The sequence below is a fragment of the Berghia stephanieae genome, chromosome 3 (genome assembly GCF_034508935.2).
Source record: "Berghia stephanieae isolate SIO BIC M18660-M18661 chromosome 3, UCSD_Bste_1.3, whole genome shotgun sequence".
In the NCBI taxonomy this organism is placed as follows: Eukaryota; Metazoa; Mollusca; class Gastropoda; order Nudibranchia; family Aeolidiidae; genus Berghia; species Berghia stephanieae.
In genome coordinates this window covers 79024977-79047254 of record NC_088362.1, presented here as the reverse complement: position 1 = coordinate 79047254, position 22278 = coordinate 79024977, and the positions used below count along the sequence as shown (strand labels likewise).

The following is a 22278-nucleotide window of genomic DNA, read 5'->3' as shown; positions in this document are numbered from 1 at the left end:
TGCTAAAAGAGAGAGATGAAAAAAACAATAAACAAAACAAAACACGTGTATATCCAAATGTAGACATTTATTATAATAGATATAATAAAGGAAGAAAACTATAGAGTGTAGACCATGACATAACTATAGCTACGTCATGGTGTAAACAGTAAAAGCTTTCTTTTCAGCTTGGAAATAAAAAAAATCTGGAAAAAAAGAGTAGTTCAAATGCATTCAAAGCACTTTGGGGTCTCAAGCAAAAAGCAACACTTTAAATGTAGGACAAGATGTATAAGTATAAGTAGGCTTATTTTTGATAAGGATAGCAACAACACTGTTAATGACTAGATGTCCATTTTATACTTGAGTGCAGTGAGACAAAATGAATAGAGAGTTATATCCAAGAACTCAACTTTGTGCTGCCCAGAGAGGGACTCAAGCATCAGAACATACTTTAGGACCCATTTGAAAAGTGAATAATATTTTATTAAGGATAATTTTTTTTACAAGCTACAACAATTATGATGCTACTTTTACAACGTCATTGATGTTATGACATATTTTAAACACTCCAAATTCTATGATCTGCTTAAACAAAAATAGTAATTTTAAATATCTTTACAATAATATTTCCTTCTTTGTGGAAAATAAAGTGAGCAACTAAATTTGAAATAAATATAGACAATGTAAGGAAATATTTGAGAGTATCCACTTAACAGGAAATGAACTGAATAATACATTATTCCTTTAAGATTCAGATCTTTGCCTTGCTGCTTCTTAGTCAAAATAAAGTTTTTTTTTTTTTACGAGATGTATGTATTCTTTTATTTTAAGACCAAATATTCTAAGTTTAGAAAAGAAATGTAGTAGTTTATTAACCATTTTGGATCTAAGTCTAAGTGATAAATTAGAGCTGAACACAGATCTATTTTTTGACACTTAAAATTAATATTATGAGAAAATCTCTAAACTGAAAAAGATAACTGACTCTCCCTTTGAATTTATTAGGAAGAATGAAATGTGTAATTGAGTATTGAGCAAAAATCATGATTATGGAAACTGGCAACCGTTTTAGGCAACAAGAGAAAAGCCTTCACCTAACTTTATGATCACAACAACTATTTTCTCCATCAATTTTAATTTAGTAATATTTCACAATTTCGTCCATGGATAAAATACTTTTCCAGAGAACTTAAAGAGTCTGAGATGAGAGTTGAAACAGCTGCAATGTAACTGAAAGTTTTGTTTTATCATACTCTTTTCAGATTCTCATCATTGACAGTGTTTTGACAGAGGCAACAATTTCATTGCCAATGAATCTCCCAGATTGTAATGATGCCAAAACAATCTCCATAACTGTTCATATATCTTTGTAAATCAAGTGATATTTTGGAATACTGCGGGGATCCAAGGGGCTTGTCACAATCACTTTTCCCTTCATTGCACCTCGGTAAATCGTTTCGACCACATCTACGAAATCTTGCTTGGTCTTGAAGCTACCAATGAACTTTGTATGGTCCTGCGTTCTATGAAATGAAATTATAACAAAAAGTATGTAATATATATGTGTATATAATATATAAACGGGCAAAGAATTAAAATCAATTTGAATGAAATATGTAAATTCAATGATTCAACATATGGGATATTTGTCTATTTCAAAATCTCACAGACATAACCCATGTACAAGCTACAAAGTGACAATAAACGGGTTCTCACTCAGAGAGAACAATAGAACCCAGGTCCTCTAATGATGATCTATCTACCTTTTTACCGACTGATTATAAAGTAATAACACTGATAATATAAAAAATAATAATAGAAATAATGACAATAACAATAATAATAATAATAATAATAATAATAATAATAATAATAATAATAATAATAATAATAATAATAATAATAATAATAATAATAATGATAATAATAATAGTAACATATAATAATAATGATAATAATAATAGTAACAATAATACAGCAATAATAATAATAATAATAATAATAATAATAATAATAATAATAATAATAATAATAATAATAATAATAATAATAATAATAATAATAATAATAATAATAATAATAATAATAATAATACAGTGCAACCTCTGAATAATGACACCCTTGAATGGTGACATCAACCTCTGGTCCCAATTATTTTTGCTATATTTTATTAGTAATAAAACCCCAAAATAGCAACATACATTTTTACATAACCCCTATTAAGCGATATCAATATAGCAGTAACCAGAAATTGACACCAATGTTTGGTACACAAAATCTAGCCAAATAAGCAACCCATTTTCTGAACAGCATCATTTTGTACTCTTAGTTGATAAAAACGATTCTTTTCTGACCAATGAAATGTTTAACTCGAAGCTAATCACAGACAACAAGATCGCTTTGTTACCGACCAATTAGAATGCATGTATTCCTACAAGTCATTCATTACCTATCACTGACAACCCCTCTGACAAATCAAGAATCAAGAAAAGTCCTCACCATTGATGTCACGCAGCAAATCCTCACTAATTTTGACAAAAAGAGGAGTAAACATGTCAACATTGATGAAGACTTGGCTTGAACAACGAGGTATCAATTGATGTCATTGTTGACAACATCAAGGAGAGAGACCAGCCACCTGATGACAATGAAACTGTCCCACCTATCATGGGAAGTGATGCAACTACGACCTGCAAACCTTGAAATGTTTTGCCCTGCAACACAAGGACGGTCTGATGCTATTTCATAATTGAGGATAAAGTGTGCAAAAAAAACAAGAAACCGTCCAAGCCAAACAGTTTGTACAACAGTATTGCAAGAGAAAAAAATACCAAAAAATTTTAATGTGGCAATGTGTTCCGTTGTATTACTAAAATGCCATTTAATAAAACAGTTGCATTTATCCAAAGCCTAAATAAACTACAGTGGGAAAATGGCTTTCGAGCAGTTTACGATTTTAAAAAAATGAAAGTACACACAGGAAAGTTAAAGCTTAGCTGGTAAACCCTTTGTCACTAGGAAAACTACACATTCTAATGAGGTTGGGATGTGTCTTATCACAGGCAATGGTTCGCACATTGCATCTTTATATTCATAGGTCTCACCATGCCCCCTTTTTCCACCATCCCTTAATAACGACATCCTTTTCCAGTGTCGTTCTCCAGGCATTGCACTGTAGTATTGATAATAATAATAATAATAGTAATAATAATAATAATAATAATAATAATAATAATAATAATAATAATAATAATAATAATAATAATAATAATAATAACAACAAGAATAATTCATCTGAAAAATAAATATTTAGAGGCAACAACAGATATTGTTAGATAATTAGACTTCATATAGCATCACCAATAACCATTCCCCAACCCTTTGCGTAAATGTATAGCATGTTTTAAGTCAACAGCATTTTAAAATGCTTTTCATTAATCATAACCTACTATATGTTTTCATGCCCATGCTTGTAATCAATTTATGTTAGAGTACTGAACACTCACCCCCAATCAACTTTGATATGTTGACCATTGAAGAAAAATATGGTGGACGGAATGAGGGAAATATCAAAATACTGTGTGTAGACGGGAACCTTGTCAATGTCGACGAGATATATTGAGGCCATGTTGGACAGATCACTGGATGACTTGGACAACTGAAAAATGAAAGACAAATTTAAACAAATGAAATAGGTCAGTGTAGGTTATGATGGCCACACAAGCAATGAAAATGAATTGCAAAGAACTAAAATGAAGACAATGAGTGATGAAGTCTGAAGAAAAAGATGGAAATGCATCGGCCACTATCAAGGAATCAGATAATGACTGTGTGAAGACAATGGTGGGCTCCAGAAGGAAAGATAAAACATGGTAGACACAAAACTACCTGTACAATTAGCCAATCGAGAAACACAGCCAAGCAATCAGAATGGAGATAGCAGATTGAGGCCTTATGAGAGATCGAACACAAAGCATACAAAGCAGGAGTGTGTCATTAGTCACACATACATTTGTGTATTGTGCGTTGTTTAGGACAATAAGACATATCTCAGCCCTGCTCCCTCTTTGACCTACCTCTGCATCACCAAAATATATTCTTTACAATTGGTATGTCGTGGAGACCCCACACTTCATCATATTTTGTCATAAAAAAACAAGACCACTTCTTAACCAACAGTATCTCGACAAACATTCACCACAATAGTGATTGTAACCCAGGCAAGTCTTTGGTTTGAAGCAAGAAGTTTCTCTGTTACAGACAAATTCAGTACATGTGTCAGGTGCCGCTACCTGATACAGAAGTTCTAGTTCTAGGTTTTTATCTGCAAAAAGGTGAATTACCCATCATTGTAGATTTTATACATATTATGTGGTGACGTTCTTCATTATTGTGTCATTGAGTTGGAAAATAAATGTTTTATAGTTGATCAAATTTGTTATTGCTGGTAATATCTAGGATTTCAGGTGGGACAGAGTTCCATTCCTTGATGATCCTTGGGGAAAATAAAACTATTTTTATATGTGTTGGTTCTGTATGTTAGAATGGTGAACTTACAGCTATGATCATTTCTTGTGAATGTACAGTTGTTTTGTAAAATATTATGGTAGAGTCACTGCTGTTTTGTTTGAATATACTGTTCTGTGGAGTTGGAGGCATTTCCACTGCAACAATTTCAGGGCCTCAGTAACTCAGCCTCGTTCATGCAAGTAATTGTTGGTGAAAACCTCGACATTGCTCTTTGAACTTGTTAGATTTTCTTGATGTAGCCTTGTTGATAAAGATCCTACAATGTGCACGCATATTCCAGTATGGGTCGGACTAAAGCATAGTATACTTGTTCTTTCACCTTTTGGGGGGCACTGGTCATGGGTGACAGCGACTGAGGGTGCCGAAACCTGAAATCCAGATTCAGTCAACTCTCAAAACCTGAAAATAATTCTCTTCATAAAGTTGATCTAAAACCTATTATTCGTTGTATGCTTTACTACAAAGCTATGCTATACATGCAGGATGTAAATACAAAGCCTAAAAAGATCTGAAATTTCATAATAATTAATCATAACAAATCTAATTAGTTGCTGTAGTAGTGGTGGTAGAAATGATGATATGGTGGTTGTTGTTATATTAGCGGTGGTAGTAGTAGCGTATGGCTACACCCCCAAATGTATTTCGTCAACCCAGCTTCTAAAGTCTTCCTCCGCCCTAAGGATGGTTTCGTAGCCACCTTCAAGTTTAGTGACTGGACAGTGGAGGACGATGTGATCACTGGTCTCTGGGGCTGCCGACATTTCTGGCAGGTATCACTGTTTCCAAGTTTCCATCTGCACATATTTGATGCAGTTCTGCCATGTCCAGTTAAGAGGCGGTTTGAGGAAATCCAGTATTTCCTGGCGTTATTGAATGCAGGCACTCTTTTGGTTGGATCTTTAATGATGTTTCCTCCTTTTGGTGTTTCCCTGTTCCACATTTCTCTCCAGTTTTCCTCCACACTGAAGTCTGCCATTTTTGTTAGGTGGAAAGGTCTTCTCGATTTAAGTCTAGTTGTTGAAGGTGCCCCCTTTATGATTGATTTTATGGGAATGTTGTCTGTGGCTTTGTCAATTCTTGCATGCATCCTTTGATTAGCATCTTGTCGTCTTAAACTTGGTGGTGCAATGCTGCTCAGTGTTGGGAGCCACTGAGTTGGAGTTGACTTGAGGCATCCTGTTACAATTCTCATTGATTCTCTTAATCGGATGTCAATGCGATTTACATGTGGGCTCCTCATCCAAACAGGGGCACAGTATTCTCCCACACTACAGCACAGTGCCAAAGCAGACGTTCTCAGCACCTGTGGTGAGGCCCCCCAGGTGATACTTGCGAGTTTTCTCACCACGCTGTTTCTTTTTGCAATTTTATTTGCGGTTCCTTCAATATGTTTGCAATAATTTAGTTGTCTGTCCAATGTAATGCCAAGGTATTTAGGATTGGGGTCTGGGGGTAGTATTGAGTTACCGGCTGTGATCTTCAGTTCTTTTGTTGCCTCTCGATTATTCAAGTGGAAGTTTGTGGATACTATTAGCGGTGGTAGAGATGATGATGTGGTGGTGATGGTTGTTGTAGTAGTGGTGTTGGTAGGAATGATGATGTGGTGGTTGTTGTTGTAGTGGTGGTGGTAGAAATGATGATGTGGTGGTAGTTGTTGTAGTGGTGGTACGAATGATGATGTGGTGGTGGTTGTTGTTGTAGTAGTGGTGGTAGGAATGATAATGGCAATAATGGTTGTAATAGTATTGGTGGTGGGGATGATGATGCGGTTGTGGTTGTTGTGGTGGTAGAAATGACGATGTGATGGCAGTGGTGGTTGCTGTAGTAGTGGCAGTAGAGATGATGATGTGGTGGTGGTTGCTGTTGTAGTAGTGGTGGTACAGATGATGATGTGGTGGTGGTTGTTGTAGTAGTGGTGGTACAGATAATGTGGTGGTTGTTGTAGGAATGAAGATGTGGTGGTGGTTTTTGTTGTAGCAGTGGCCGTAGGCATGGTTTAAAAGTTGGAAAAAAGGAAGAGCCTGCCAGGACTGACCCAACAAAACAAAACCAGGACCGAGAGGAAGCATGTTCTAGAGCTAGATAGATAATAATCCCTCCCCTTATTATTTTGCCGAACAGTTGACAATTTGAATTAGAGTTCAAGTTTATTTCATTGAGCGTTCCGAAACATAGTTCAAGTTTATTTCCAGAGTGTTCGGAGAAACAGACTTCAACTTTATTTTCCCGGACGTTCGGAGAAATAGAGCCGGACGTTTAAAAATGCCAATATTAGGCACTTAAATGATGGGCTAAATCTATGTCACAGTTCTCCCATTGACCTGTGTGACCGCTAGTTATCGTCTGTGAGCTGCAGACGAAAACCTTGGTTAAATTGAGATATCTCTCGTGTTTATTTACAAAATTTTATAAATTAAACACCAAAATAAAGGGCATTGAACATTTGGTACAATTAAGGTTTCCCTCCTTAAATTCATTTAGAAGATATTGTTATGGAAAGATAGCTTAATGTTAATGTTAGTGGGCAAGAAAATTAAGCAGTGTATCATCATTCATGAAAAAATTCCCTTGAAACATAATAAATTATAAAATTCAACCATTTTCACTTCCAATGATACTATTTTCAACTATCAAAACTGTTTTCTTGTGAATGTACAGTTGTTCCATAAAATCACACCCATTTCAAAATCCATTTCAGTTTGGACTGCCATGGTCAGCGTCGTTCATTACATTGGATATAGTCTATTCTTTATATTAACAAATTGAAAAAATAAACGCGACAAAAGATCTGCGGTGAAAATACTAATTGAAAGAGATGCTACCCCGAGAAGCTTATATACTTATGGAATTTCTCCCCACCTTCACCTATGCCTAGTTTATGATTTATTCAGACTTAGACTCTAGACAAGTTGACATGGACATGACAAGTTTTAAAAAGTGGGTTGGTTGAGCCTTATGATAGGCAGTTTAGTGAGCAGCAGCAGTGGCAGTCAAATTGTGACCCAACTCGCCCATAGGAAAGTTGTGACTGGAAATTGCCGTTCGCGTTTTGGGGGGTTCAATTAAAGATGCATAACTTCGTTATTTTGGTATCATTATTTTCGTCTTTCTTTTAAATGGTGCCAATTAAGTAAAAATCCATTAATAACTCCAGAATTATATGAAGTTAAAATTGGGCAATTTTCAATTGCATTTATTTTTTTATTAAGCGCGTGTATTTTAAAAATAAAAACGCATGTTTTTAGAATAATATCTAAACTTTATTCATGACAAATTTCAGGGCTCTATATCTATGCTTAGACACTTTTTAACTCTGCGCCATATTTACATTATCTTCTCATCATGGCTGCCCGACGATATCGATATTCATATCGATATTTTAAATTTAGTTATGTACTATTTAAAATTTAGTCCATATTATTTTCAGTACTATTATTTACTATGGTTTTATTTTGTATACATACTTTCCAACTTTATTTATGGGCATTTTATAGTTTTTGATTTAAAAGTTCGTATATATCTTCTCTATGTGAAATCCGATATTGATAATATCGATATTTTAAAAATACCAATTGCTTTAATTTTATTTTATTTTGCCATCAAGTCAATGAGTTTCTTTCCCATATGCTTAGATATATTTGTTATCATTTGTATCCATATTCTAAAGCCCTTAGCCTTAATAATTATTATGGTAAGAAGTTCTATTAGATATAAATTATGACACCCCCACACATTGAGAGAGAAGAGGGGGGGGGGGGGAGTGGAGGGGAATAACATTTTATTAATGGAACTGTGTTTTCAGTCTACCAGTGGACTGAAAACACAGCTGTGTATTCAGTCCACCGGAAATAAAAATATTTAAAAAGGACCAATTATCGTCTATACTTGTTACCTTAATCGATAATGACGACATTGATACTGAGCCTATTGTAGGTTAGGCATCATCAGAAGTGGACAGGCATAACATTTATGACAATTTGACGGCTTAATAATATCATTTACAGCGTTTTATTTACTCTCGGAAAGTCTTGAGTGAGAGTTGTTCGAAATCGGGAGCCTGAAATGTAGACAAATTCTTACCATGGTTGCCAGGTAGCCATTGCCCTGGCCAATTTGGCCAAAATTGACCACACAGAGAATAATGTTCCTATAATTAATTAAAAATTAACAGTTATATCTATTTTTAATGTTTCCTAGTCCGTTAGAATTTTTATGATTATCAAAACCGATGAGTTTTCCAAGGAGATCAGAGTTTTAGTATTATTGTTTGCCCAAGTAAGGTTCTATTTGGTCACTTTTCACATTGATCACTGGCCTCGAGCACCTCTGTGTCCTCCCTTGGCAAAAAATTCTTAATTTTCAAGTTCAACACGTTGATGCCATTCCTGGTGACTCGAGAAGTTTGATCGACCTATATTTAAAAAAAAATTATTTACTTTTACTCACTTTTGAGATTGTTATTTTAATTTAGAACAGAGATGTCAAAATGTATTGCCTTGTGTATTTCTTGTACGTAGCAATATGAATCCGGAGAAAAACGAAACAAAAACGAACAAACAAAACAACACCAACCAAAAGGGAAAAAAGAGAAAAAAAAAAAAAAAGAAAAAAGAAAAAGAGAGAACAACTTTATGGTTATAGGGTCTTGAATGTGTTTAAGGGAGCGGCAGAGAGAGAAGGGGGGTGGGGGTGGGAGTGATTAGAGATAGAGATAGAGTATAGATAGATAGATAGATAGATAGAGAGAGAGAGAGAGAGAGAGAGAGAGAGAAGAGAGAGAGAGAGAGAGAGAGAGAGAGAGAGAGAGAAGAGAGAGAGAGAGAGAGAGGTTTAGGACTGCTTTGTAGCTACTTGCACTCGATTTTTCTTTTTTCTTTTGGTTCCTATCCTTATTTTTAGGTTACAGCTTGGAACACTTTTGGTGTAGATAATATCGGCGTGAGCAGCAAGGAAGATGACTCTACATTCTTTTAAGGATTCTTTTGTTTTTCAAGGTTTGATGGCGCTTATAAAACATTGAGGTCATTTTAGGACTAGTAGAAAGGAATAAATGGGATACCAGTCAAAAAAATGATAGTGTTACAAGATAGACGATAAACAATAGACCCACTCTACAATTCAAAGGACAAGGAATGATTTTGAAAGAAAAGGATCTTGGAAAGAAGAAGACAAGGTCAAGACTGCCCGGGGCGGGGGGGGGGGGGGGGGGGGGGGGGGGGGGGGAGAAGAGGCATAGCCGTACTTGAGGCCAGTGATCGATGTGAAAAGTGACAAAATAGAACCTTACTTGGGCAAGCAATACTAAAACTCTGATCTCCTTGGAAAATTCATCGGTTTTGATAATCACAAAAAAATTCTAAAGGACTAGGACAAATAAAAAATAGATATAAATGTTAATTCTTAATTAATTCTAGAAACATTATTCTATGTGTGGCCAATTTTGGCCAAATTGGCCAGGCCAATGGCTATCTCGCAGCCACGGTAAGAATCTCGTCAATGTTTGATAAATCGGTTTCGAGAATTGAGATCTATTTCAGGCACCCGGTTTCGAACAACTCTCAATCAAGAGAGTAAATAAAACACTGTAAATGATATTATTAAGCCGTTGAATTGCTATAAATTTTATGCCTGTGCATTTCTGATGATGCCTATAATGCTCAGTACCAAAGTCGTCACTATCGATTATAAGTATAGACGATAATTGGTCCTTTTTAAATATTGTTATTTCCCGTGGACTGAATACACAGCTGTGTTTTCAGTCCACTGGTGGACTGAAAACACAGTTCCTATATTAATTGTCAGTTCAAATGATGTAATAGCAATAAACCCAAAGTGGTTCAGCATAATTTTTTAAAGTATTAAAAGCCAGAACTTTCCTTCTAATTAAAATAGGGAATCTGTTTCAATTTATTTGAACTTTTTCAATCTACCATTTTATTTATATGCAATTAAATTGCCAGAGGTAAAAATAAACTCATATGTCATTATGCAACATGTTTATATCTTTTCATTTATATACTCTCAAACCCTTTTTTATTCTCTATGTATTAAATCAAAGAGGGGAATTATTTGCAATTGTTTCAGTGAGATATTGGGGACAAATCCAGAAGTGATATATAGCAAATTGTTTCTCACGTCTAGCCGAGTTTTTAATTATGTAACATTTGCGTCATATTATGTAATAATGTGTTAATTTGAAATGTTTATCTTCCTCATTATTAATGTAAATGCATTGTCCTCGATAAGACGAACATTTTGGTATATAATATATGATAAGATCTCCATATTGACGTTTTAAGTTTTAAACCATTTTTTATTTTTATTAACATCACGCGATTTCGGTCACAACTTTGCAATTTTGGGGTAAAAATCGGTCTGAAATTTCAGACTTTGAACTGCCGTAACTACATTTCTAATCAAGATAGAAACAAAATTCCAACTGTTTTGTTATCTGTGTTGCTAGCTCTTTCATATTCATATGTCATATGACATTGGTTTTCAAGTGTGTAGTGTGTGAGTGTGAGTTACATTTAGAATTTCTATTAAATTATTAAACTCCCTACTTACAATGTCATCTAGCTGTAAGCAGCTTGAGTCAATGTCCCTCCCGAAACGTAAAACCAAAACAACATCTTCTGTCTCTGTTATGACTCTGTCAACATCTTTCTTTTCGTTCAGAGTTGTAAGTAAAAAGCTCATATTTCACATTATTTTTGCCAGGTGAGGAAACCACTGCGGAAACAGGGTTGCCAGATTATTTTTCAACAAAATGCCAGGGGAAGACTCAAAAAATGCCTAAACACTCAAAAAAATGCCAAAGTCTGTTGACTCCACCCCCACTAAGAAAACTACTCACTTTTGATAGACAATTTACTATCATATCCTGGTGGCTTGCATGTTTTCTTTTCTTTTTTTTTTTTTTTTTTTTTTTTTTTTGAATTATACTAAATTTCCTGTTGGGGTAATTTTTTACCTACTGACTACTAAGTGGAGTGCTAAACCACTTCACCACGGTTGAGAAAAGGTGTCATTTGAAGTATAATATACAAGAAAAGAAAATGCCAAATGAAAATGCCAAATGCCAAATGATTTTTCTAATGCCAAACGGTTTTCAAAAATGCCAGATTTTTGGAATCTGGCATTTAAAATGCCAAACTGGCAACCCTCTGCGGAAAACTGAAAATGAAAGTAATACATTTGAAAGTGAAAGTACAATTGTTGTATTTGTATCCAAAACATAGCCAGTTCCTTTGGTGAGATATATTAAATTACCATTATTTCTTTTAAAAGTTTGCACATCCATCAAACAGTATATGAGTAATATGTAAATAATACAATCATCCTCAGTATTAATAAATCTAAAATATTTTCTTCCAATGGTTGGATAAATTAATCATCAGTATTCCTTGAAATTTAATTTAGTTACCAGATTGGTCGGACAAATTTCCCCACCCCAAACACAACACAAAAACAAATGAGCCCCAAACCCAAATGATCCATGTAGGATAATCTCCCTTTAGCCATCCCAACATTCCTATCGTCAACGCCGCCATTATTGACGCTTTTTATTGGTGACACAAAGGTGTTGAAGAAGTAAACAAAGAGCCGATTACAATTCATTATCCCTATATTTCTGACCTTTCAGATCGCTTAATTCAATTTCATTTGTATTGGGAGACACTACACATGTTCAATAGATAATACTGATTAGATATCTGATTACGGCGTCATGAGTTCAGAATCAAAAACAGCATCCAAGAAGAAGGAAGGGTTCCTTCGTCGTCAGGTCAAATCAAAAACTGACCTGGTGTCAGAGGAAGAACTCCTGAAAAAAGAAATGGTCCTTCCAGATGACGTGCTTCGGCTAGGAAAACCAACAGAGAGTATGTCATAATTTTTTTTTCTCTTGAGTTTTTGCAATGAGAAATCTTTCCTCACCACCAGTACCAGTCACCAGTTTGATTTGTCAATCCAGCCAGTCAGTGAAGACAGAGTTCGAGTTCAAGTTTATTTAATGATAGACAGAAGATGGATTTTATAATGATTTATTTCTCATTTTCTCGTGGAAGTGACTAAATATATCTCGATTATTTTAATTTAGGGACACTAGATATCGCTTTATTCGAGCAACACACACCTTCATGTAAAAAGCAGCACTACTTTGTAGTATTTCTACTTCTATTCTCTAATTTTATTTCTTCTCTAGAACTAGATAGATAGACTAGACGTCTTAGTTAGTCTAAGTCTAGTAGTACTGTAGTACTAAGGACTAGATAGAACTAGATAGTAGAATAGACGTCTAGACAGTCTAGATATCATCGCGATAAAAATTCCAGGCAATTGGAGAGAGGCCCTGGCCAGTTCAGTATGGTCATCACGAAAATACAGTTAAACCGGTTAAATTGAAATTCAAGGGACTCGATATTCTTTTTCGGTTTAGTAGCATTAGTAGGCACATCTCAAAAAGTTGTTAATATTATTATTATTATTATTATTATTATTATTATTATTATTTACCAAGCGTATTAGTAGTATATAATTCCACTGCTATTGCTATCATTCATCTCGCCACTATCACACTCACATGCATGCATGATAGTGATAGCATTGAATTCTTCAACTTTGTGACTCTGTGGTGTACTGTTTGTCTGTGAGGGGGGGGGGGGGGGTGTTGTGTACCTATTATATGCGGAGTATGAGTAGGTGCAATAGTGTTATTATTATTAGTTATAATTCCAACATCATCTTTACACAGAATTACAACATTATTGCTCTTGTGCTCTCACCATCAAGTAAGAATGGACTCATGCATTCGGAGTTAGATTGGTTAGGAGGGGGAAATGAGCGGTGGAGGAGAGAGATGAATCAGGCGTTGTAGATGGGAGGGAGGAGGGGACTGGGAGGTTGGAGAGGGTTTCAACGGAGCTGTGTGAGGGAGAGCACAGTAAATAATTGCTGTAACTGGACTTTTGTTCGGTAATCAATTTTTTTTCTTTCTTAGGTAATTCCGTCAATTTCTTTTTAGTTTAAAGATAGTTTGAGCATTGTGGCTTTTGGTTTAATGATTGTGACTTGAGTGACAGAAATAAAAAGGAAAAATTGACATTATTTTGATTTCTTTTCAGTTTAGCAGTTTTAATTTAACTTTATTGGCAAGTTATAAAAAGGAAAACTTCCATGTACATTGTTATTAAAATCTTGCTTACCCACAACCAACATTTAAAACAACAAATTTAAAGTGTATTCCAGTTCTTAGTAGAAATTTCTTATCGAAAGCTTTTATAAATAGTATTATTTTTTAATATTTTTTTTTACTTCAGTTTTAAAAGTCAAAAGTTTGTTTATATACAGTGCTATTGGTTTTACTATTATCCGCGATTTTGAAGTCAAAGTCAGAGGAGGAATTTCCCCGTTCTAAAAATAATACATGCCCCTCCAATCAATCTAGTGGCAGTTAGAGAGTTGATGTGTGTTGGAACGTACTGTTTCCCACTCTTTAGATGTTAGCTATAACATTAATTATATTATATATATATATTTTTTTTTTTTTATCATCTCACTAAAGGTGGGGAATGATGCAGTAAAAATGGACCTTAAAGGCAATTGTTCTCCTCATTTGAATTTTTTGCAACTCTTTTGAAGAGCAGCCTTGTTTGTTAGTTTTAGTTGACTCAAGTTCTTTATTATAATTATTGATTTCATGAATACCTCAGTGGCACAAGTGAATAGTTTTAGAGGTTTGGATGGATGTAAAGTGGAGGGAAGGGAGAAAGTTGGGGGGAGTGGGAGATTATTATATTATAGATTTTGAGTAATCTTGTTAAAATCTTATGAAAATAAACATCAGAATTTTTAATATGGTTTAATTTATATGGTAAACTAGTACGAAGATCCATCATTTTATTCATTTTAAAAATTGGTTTTCACCATTTACATTGAATTCCAGAGTACCTGTGTCCTCCAGAGGCCAATATCTATGGGATAGATTTTACAAGATTTAAGCTCCGTGATGTAGATTCTAACCAAGTTCTGTTTGAAGTAGCCAAGCCTCCTCCATCTTATGAGACTGGTGAGTTATTTTCTCTCTTTTCCAAATCTCAGGAATCCATGACTTTGTTTTTTTTTAAAAAAAGACTTTGTTTTTATCTTTTTTCAATTTTTTTTTTTTTTTCACACATTTTTATATTTTTCATTACCAGGAGTTGATGAAGTGGAAGAGGTAGAAATGTCTGAGTCTGAAGAGGATCCAAATGCAGGTCGATTTGTCCGATATCAGTTTACTCCTCATTTCTTGAAATTGAGGACAGTTGGGGCCACGTGAGTATAAGTTATGCTTCTAGTATTCATCGTACAGAATTTGAAATCTTGTATATGAAATATCAGAATTCATATTTTATAAATTTTTTAAAATTATCTACATTTACATCCTTCCCGATTTTTAAATGTGGTATTCTAGGTTTAATGCAGATCGAAATTTCATTTTCAGGTTTCACTTTCCCCCCCAAAATATATATATATATTGGTTGCAAGGCTAAATAGATCAACCCATTTTAATATGGAATTGTATTCAGATATTGATTACGTTGAATTTGAACTTTTTTTTTGGGAGTCTTGATCTTGTTTAAATTCTGAAACTGACAGACTGTATATGATAAACCAGATAATTAGTTCAATCACTCAGTCGCTCAATCCTCTCCGGGCCTGATGGCACTTGAGGCGATACAAGGGATCTCCACCTGGTCCTGTCAACAGCTTTTCTTGGGACCATCTCGAGGGACAGACCTGCTTCAGGTCCCTCTCTACTGTACGTCGGCAAGTCTCCTTGGGGTGTCCATGGCAGAGCCTTCCTTACCAGTGTTTCATCAGGTGTTTCAACCATTGTCATCTTCTTTTAATGAGACTCTCCAGAGACTCCACTTCAGTTCTCACTCTCGGGTCCTCATTTGAGGTTGTGTTTGGCCAGAATATCTTGAAGATTCGTCGCAAACATTTGTTTTGGAATACTTCGAGTTTCTGGATCTTCCAACATTCTGATCCTCAAGACATTCTGATGCTCAAGACATTACTTTTTAAAATCTTTATTTTAGTGCTGGAATATAATCCCGTTGCTCTCCAAATTTGTTTGAGGGAAGCTTATGTCTGGTTTGCCTTACTGATTCTGGTTTTGATCTCTGCATTGCAGTCACCATCTGTTGTCAGTTTACTGCCCAAGTACTTGAATTCCTGAATATCTTCTAGATGATTTCCATCAATATAAGCACTGGATATTTTTTTAATGTGTTGATTCTCATGACTTGAGTCTTCTTGCTGTTTACTTTGAGTCCAATTGAGCTTGCTGCAGTGTGTAAACTTTCAGTCTTCTGGCATATATCCTGGTAATTAGTTCACTTATTTGATGTTTAATAGTATGTGCCTTCATTTTGTGTCTCCAATCTTGAACAAATCCTGAATAATTAAAATGGGTAGCAATATTCTCATTAGACCAGTAAAGAATTATTTTGAAATTTTTTTTTTAATAGTGCAGATGGATATGTCAACATCGCATTATTTTATCAATAAAGGCAAAAAATTTTCGGCAAGAAATAAAAACAAAATATTACTTGCCAATTATATTTCAGCAGCAAGGAAAATATATAGTCAATGAAAATGGAAAAAAATATGCCCAACAATGAACAACAATGAGTTAAAAATTGATCCCTTGTGAACTAGAAGCAGAGGCCCATCGCTGACCTCTTCAAATCCAAAGACCATGAGCTACCAATTTTATCATCTTCTTCATTACATGGCAACTAGTCCTGCTTCATGATACTTTGGTTTCCTTTGATCTACCTACAGCAGGTTTCAGCATTCCATCTGTTCACAGTCAATTGACCTTACCTTGCATTTGTCTACTCAGACAGCAAAGGGAGATAACTTCTCCTGGTACCTTCCATGTTGGCTTTATATTATTTCTTAAAATCATTAATATTTCGATTTTAATGTACAGTACAGTACATTATTTTGCTTATTGTCTGTTTACTGAATAATTTTAATACTGCCTACAAATTTAACACTTAAATGGGGAAAATTAGTTATGACGTTTTATATACAAGTGTTTGTTTCAGTGTTAAAATGTCAATGTGGGTTACGTCATGACGTTTTAATAAAATTGTGCATCCTGAAGGTGAAACTCTCTATTGTTTATAGAAAGTTCAATATCAATATAAAATAGTATTTTAAAAAAATGGGTTTTTTTGGTTGTTGTTGTAAGCAGCAAGGTAGCTAATGTTGAAATTAACATCTGATGACTGGCTAGCAGTGAAGTGAAATGCCACATTTGAGAAGGTTAAAAACCAACCCCCAGGACTAAGACTAGACAGTCAGAATCAAACTTGCATTATGGGAGCATCTTTATATTGCAAACTGACTTATGAACTCAGCACTAGACAAGCAATGAAATAATTTGTATCTTTATCATGTGAAATCTGAAGTTTCTCTGTCATTTCTAATAAATATAATACTTTATACAACTTTTAGTATGGTAGGAGGACAACATTCCAAGATTTTATCTTTTCTCTTCTGTTATTAATTAAATCAAGATTTAATATCTGGATTTCACATCAGGTGGAATAACTTTGAATAAACATCTATCTAGGACTGCCCTCTGGAAATACAAACACATGCACACGAAAAAAAACACTCATACACAGACACTCTATTTCTCTCGCTCACTCACACTCGCACACACACACACACACACACATTTGATATCCAAGCATAAAACATACAAGTTCTAGGTCTTTATTGAAATAGACCACAGAAAGTATTGAATTCCCTGTATTATCTGATATAAACTCATAGTATCTGGACTAATTGAATAAAATGAGGTTAGCATGAACAGCTTTAGCAGCTCCCTTTCTGCTTTACTATAATAGAGCATTAGTAGAGCTGATTCTACATGTATTTGTCTATTGTCGAATAAAATATCATTTTTATATTAGATTACACATTCAATTTATAATTGTTTAGGTCAATTTAGTCATATTTGTTAGAGTTTTAAGTTTGTCCTATTTTCAGCTGCAGAAAGACAATGTTAAGGGGGGGGGAGCGACACTAAAGGGTCATTTTTTTTTATTTGATGAAATATCCTAAATTTCTATGCACAGTCATAATGTATGTGTTTGGGAAGGATGATTGCATATAATTTTTTCGAAAAAAGTTGCACGTTGCTATGGAAATGACGCCATATTGGAAAATAAACAACACATCTTAAAAAGTCAAAGGCTTTTTTGTTTAGCAACCGATTGCCATAGTATTTTGGCCAGAGGTAGAACAAAGGAAAATGAAGAGGCTCTAGAAGCCCGATTTTTAATTTTTTAATTAGAAACTTTAAAAATTAAGTTCAAAGTTATTACTCGATTATTCCCCTTGAAAAAGGTTACATAATTTGAAATTACTCATAAAAATTATTTTTTCTTCAAAAATCCGGCCCCTAGAGGACCTGCATATTTGTATGACACTCATTTGTAGAAAGATTGGTTGAAAACTGAAGGAGGTTTTTAGTGACGAAAATTGCAGTTTTGAGAAAAACGCATTTAAAAAGTCAAAGTAGACGAGTTTAGGGAAAAACTCTCCTCTCGCTCTCTGATTGGATTGTGACCATATGACATAATTAAGAACCAAGTGATTGGTTGTTGAAGATAGAGGAGAGTTTATACTTTTGATTGATATGTTTTTGCCTTTACTTAGTTATAAAGACTATTTGATATTCTTTCATGAAATCAGTCCACTGAAACTAAAAATGGGCTGGATTTAACCATACCGTGGGTCACAAAATACGTTTTTTTTGAGTCGAAAAAACTGAAGATGAAGTTCTCATGCAATTTTTTATGCAGACAAATGGTCACATGGCAACATCCCACCAAAATCTAATTTTTAGCAAACTGGGTCAAAATTCATCATTTTTAATGTCGCCCCCCACCCCCCCCCTCCCCCCTTAATGTCATTCCAAATATTCGAAAATTAATGTTTGCCATTACAATTTTGTTGCAAACAAACTCCAGTTAACTTATCTTTAAAACCTAAAAAAGAATTAGGGTATGGCAATATTTTTATTATTTTTAACAACAAATATCCAATGGCAACACAGAAAAATTTAATCCTGTCCATGTAAAATTCTAGCCTGGCAGAAGAACTACTGACTGTAATATGACCGGGAAAACGCCTGTGCTAGTTTGACTTGGATGGTATTTTAAGTGGTGTGGACTAGTTGCCGTGAATATCAATCCTGTTAAGGGTCTTCATATAATCCTGATTGGTATTACCTCATAGCTTAGCATTTTGTTTTACATAATTTTTTATTTTTCCTTTATATAGACATTTAATCACTATCCTTTTGATGTTGAAATATCCATCATGCACTGTAGTTTTTCTTGGAAAGATATCTCAAGATTTCATTTTCCAGTACATTCTTTTTTCCTGTTATATTTTCTCTCACAGAGTGGAGTTTGTAGTTGGTGACAAACCAGTTAACAAGTTTCGTATGATTGAGAAGCATTATTTCCGAGACAGAGTCCTTAAAAGCTTTGACTTTGAGTTTGGTTTCTGCATCCCCCACAGTAGAAACACAGTTGAACATATATACGAGTTTCCAAAACTTGGAGAGGATGTCAGTAAGTATCATTCAATTTTATTAAATAAGAACGTCTAGGCTTATTCAAGAAAATTATGTCATTGAGAGGCCTAGGTTGACTTCACTGTCCCTAACCTTAATTTTGTAATTTTCCAAATCAAGGTCCATTTTTTGTTTACCAAATGAAGATGGTACAATACCATTAAGAAAAGAAGTATTTGTTATGTTAGTTATTGAAGGAAGAAAATCATCAAGGCAATTAAACATGAATTGTTTTGTTTTGTTTTGTTTTTTGTTTTTTTGTTTTGGTGCTTTTAAGATTATGTCCTTTACTAAACCTTGAGAGAATGCATTTAACATGGAAAGCTGAGGGCCATTGAGAAGTGAGTTCCTCATGATCATCATATGAACCTAAAAATTCCCTGTTGGATTCAACTTTGTCCATATATTAAACTGCATATTCTTTTTCATTAAGTATTTTGAGCGATTTAGACTTACCCAATAGATTGTTACATAAACTGTATTGTTGTTTAACTCTCATATGAAGGGAAAATCAAACAAATTTGTTTACGATTTGGCTTTCTTTGCCTCAAAATTCCAGTGTCTATAAATTTCTTGTTTTACAATAAGTGCACTCTTCTTCTACTATCCCTCAGCCAACCTACAGTTTCTCTTAGCTCATTTCACCCTGCCATTGTACCAGGGTGAGTAGAGGTGCATTTAGTTTTTCCTCTTTCAAAGACACCACCTCACCCTAGTGGTTTTGTTTTGGCATGATTGAGTGTTGAGATGAGCTATGTGTAGATTGTTTTGTTGTTGGGTGCATCATTGGTTGTCTGTTAGTACTCAAGTCAAATTGAGAACATTAATTGGGTGGTTGTTAAGGAACAGGGTAGTTACTGGATGACCGTCCACAAATTACAGTTGATTTTTTGTGTGCTGTTTGTTGATCTTGCTGTTGTTTACTGGAAAAAAATGTGTTTTGATGTTGGTGAGTTGTCGCGAGGTGCATGTTTTTTAGTCAAACTGTTGTCAGTATTGGTGGGGGTCTTAGGGGGTGCTTACAAGGGGTATACCAATGACCAGTTCTTACGATCATTGGTCTCTGCTTTCGTTTTCCACCTCGGTGGTTCATATGTTGGTAAAAACAGTGACTGGTTAAAACATGTTCACACCCAATAGTTTCTTGGTATAACATCTGGCTCGTGAATAAAATTTCCAAAATTGATAAAAGTAATAGGGACTAATGAAAACTTATGTTGATTAAATCCATTAAAAATATTCAGAAATAGAGTTAATTTTATGTAAAATCACAAACTTCCATGAAAGAATAGAACAAGAGTGACATATACTTAAAGTAGAGGTCCTGATAGTTCAGTTGGTAGAACAACCGATTCACATGCAAAGGGGCCAAGGTCAACTTTGTGCAGTCAAGATTTTTTTCTGACCCCCTTGTCCATTCAGCAGTGATTGGACAGCTGGGTCTGTTGATGTTGGTGTTTTTACAGAGATGAAAATTTCATTTATTTTTCAGTGGTATAGCTTTGCCAATATAATGATCTTGCATCTTCCCACTTCATATTCTTGTCCAAATGTTATTGCTATAGTGTCAAAATGTTTTATTTTCTGACTTAACAAAGATGATATTATCTTGTCCTGTAGTAAGTTGATTCACTTATTTATTATTTATTTTGACTTCTGGTTCTCATTTGTTATTTCTATTTTGCCTAGTTGAGGACATGGTCCAGCATCCCTATGAGACAAGATCAGACAGTTTCTACTTTGTAGAGGACAAGCTCATCATGCATAACAAGGCAGACTATGCATATAATGGTGGAATTCCATCTTCATAGTGACCTCTCATCATTTTTTTTTTTTTTTGTTTCAATCATATCTTTTTACCATACTACAGACAGCAATGATATTTTTACCCCTGCTTTTTTTTTTTTAATTTATTTTTTCATGATGCTCAGATATTGCTTGTCCAATTGTGTGAAAGATTGGCTCGTATGTTGTGTTAATGTTTTGTTTTTTGTTCAAAAATTTTGAAGTGCTCTTTTAAAAGTATGTAATGCTGAGATAACAACATTGGATTACTCCAATTATTTTGTGTAGTGTGCATGACATTGGAAGCAGAAATAAGGCGACATTTTATCATATATGAATTTATAGTGTTGTAGAAACCACAACCAGTTTGCAGTTTTCAGTCAAATTTGGAAATCGTATGTTTGATTATCTCATCAAAAGCTTCTACGTAAGATAACTTATTATTATTTTATATTATTATGATTCATAAAAATTTTATTTTTTATTTATAGTTTACAACCATATAACAATAGACAAAGAAATTTTAATTAAAAACAATTTGTTTTTGTGTGAAGTGATTATCATTTTTGTTTTGATTATTGGCTTTTCAACATTCCAATGTTGAGATATTTATTTCTTTGATTTGACTTTGTAGCTAATTGCATTGTGTTCCATTTTTATGTTTTGTTGATTTCCCATTGCATGGGACGTTTAGCATAAAGTTACAACGATTGTTTTGGTTGTTTAGAAAATTAGAGTTTGTCTTTTTTTTTTTTTTTTTGTTTGTTTGTTTGTTTTTTTATTGGGGGGGGGGGGGGGGGGTTAAATCATTTATCAATGACGTTACTTGAAGATATGAACGTTTTATTTATTATTCCATATATTGTGACCAAATTTTTTTAATTAGAAATCTATTTTATTTTGACTTGACAAGTGGTATTCTATTTTGTTTGTTTTTGTTTTTTTTTCTTTTTCAATAATCATGTTTTGTTCTGTAATGGCATTGGACATTTTGGTGTGTGAAATTTGAACATTTACAAACTCCTCAAATGTGCAGAATCCATTTAAAAAAAAAAAAATTGTGTACCAATGAAGCCTTGTACGAGGTCCATTTTTTAAAATAGTTTTTTAATTATTAATTTTATTGCCTAGAAAAAGAATACAAAAAACAATGGGGCAAACAGAGGTGAATAATCTCCAGTTGAGGATGACTGATTTTTTTTCCTTTGAGATGTTTTTTTTTTGTCCTGTATTTTTCTTTCTTGCTTTGATATTGTATCATACACAATTTTTCAGATAATTATCTAAATAATCTTGTCTTGGGAAATTAATAAGGGTAAGAGATGAAT

General features: G+C 34.1%; 2 protein-coding genes across 2 annotated transcripts; one reads left to right on the top strand and one right to left on the bottom strand.

Moving 5' to 3' along the window:
• Nucleotides 1-50: 50 nt before the first annotated feature.
• Nucleotides 51-11278, bottom strand: LOC144968539 (thioredoxin-like protein 4B). The gene is made up of 3 exons (XM_078907003.1): nt 11080-11278; nt 3489-3640; nt 51-1505 (listed from the first exon to the last, which is right to left on the bottom strand). The coding sequence occupies exons 1-3, from the start codon at nt 11209-11211 to the stop codon at nt 1340-1342; spliced, it is 450 nt and encodes a 149-aa protein (XP_078763129.1). The 5' UTR covers nt 11212-11278; the 3' UTR covers nt 51-1339.
• A 770-nt stretch (nt 11279-12048) lies between these two features.
• On the top strand, nt 12049-22008 carry LOC144968538 (protein unc-119 homolog B-like). Its single transcript, XM_078907002.1, has 5 exons — nt 12049-12395; nt 14459-14581; nt 14712-14829; nt 18991-19163; nt 20855-22008. Exons 1-5 carry the CDS (start codon nt 12242-12244, stop codon nt 20974-20976), a joined length of 690 nt encoding a protein of 229 aa, XP_078763128.1. The 5' UTR covers nt 12049-12241; the 3' UTR covers nt 20977-22008.
• Nucleotides 22009-22278: the final 270 nt, after the last annotated feature.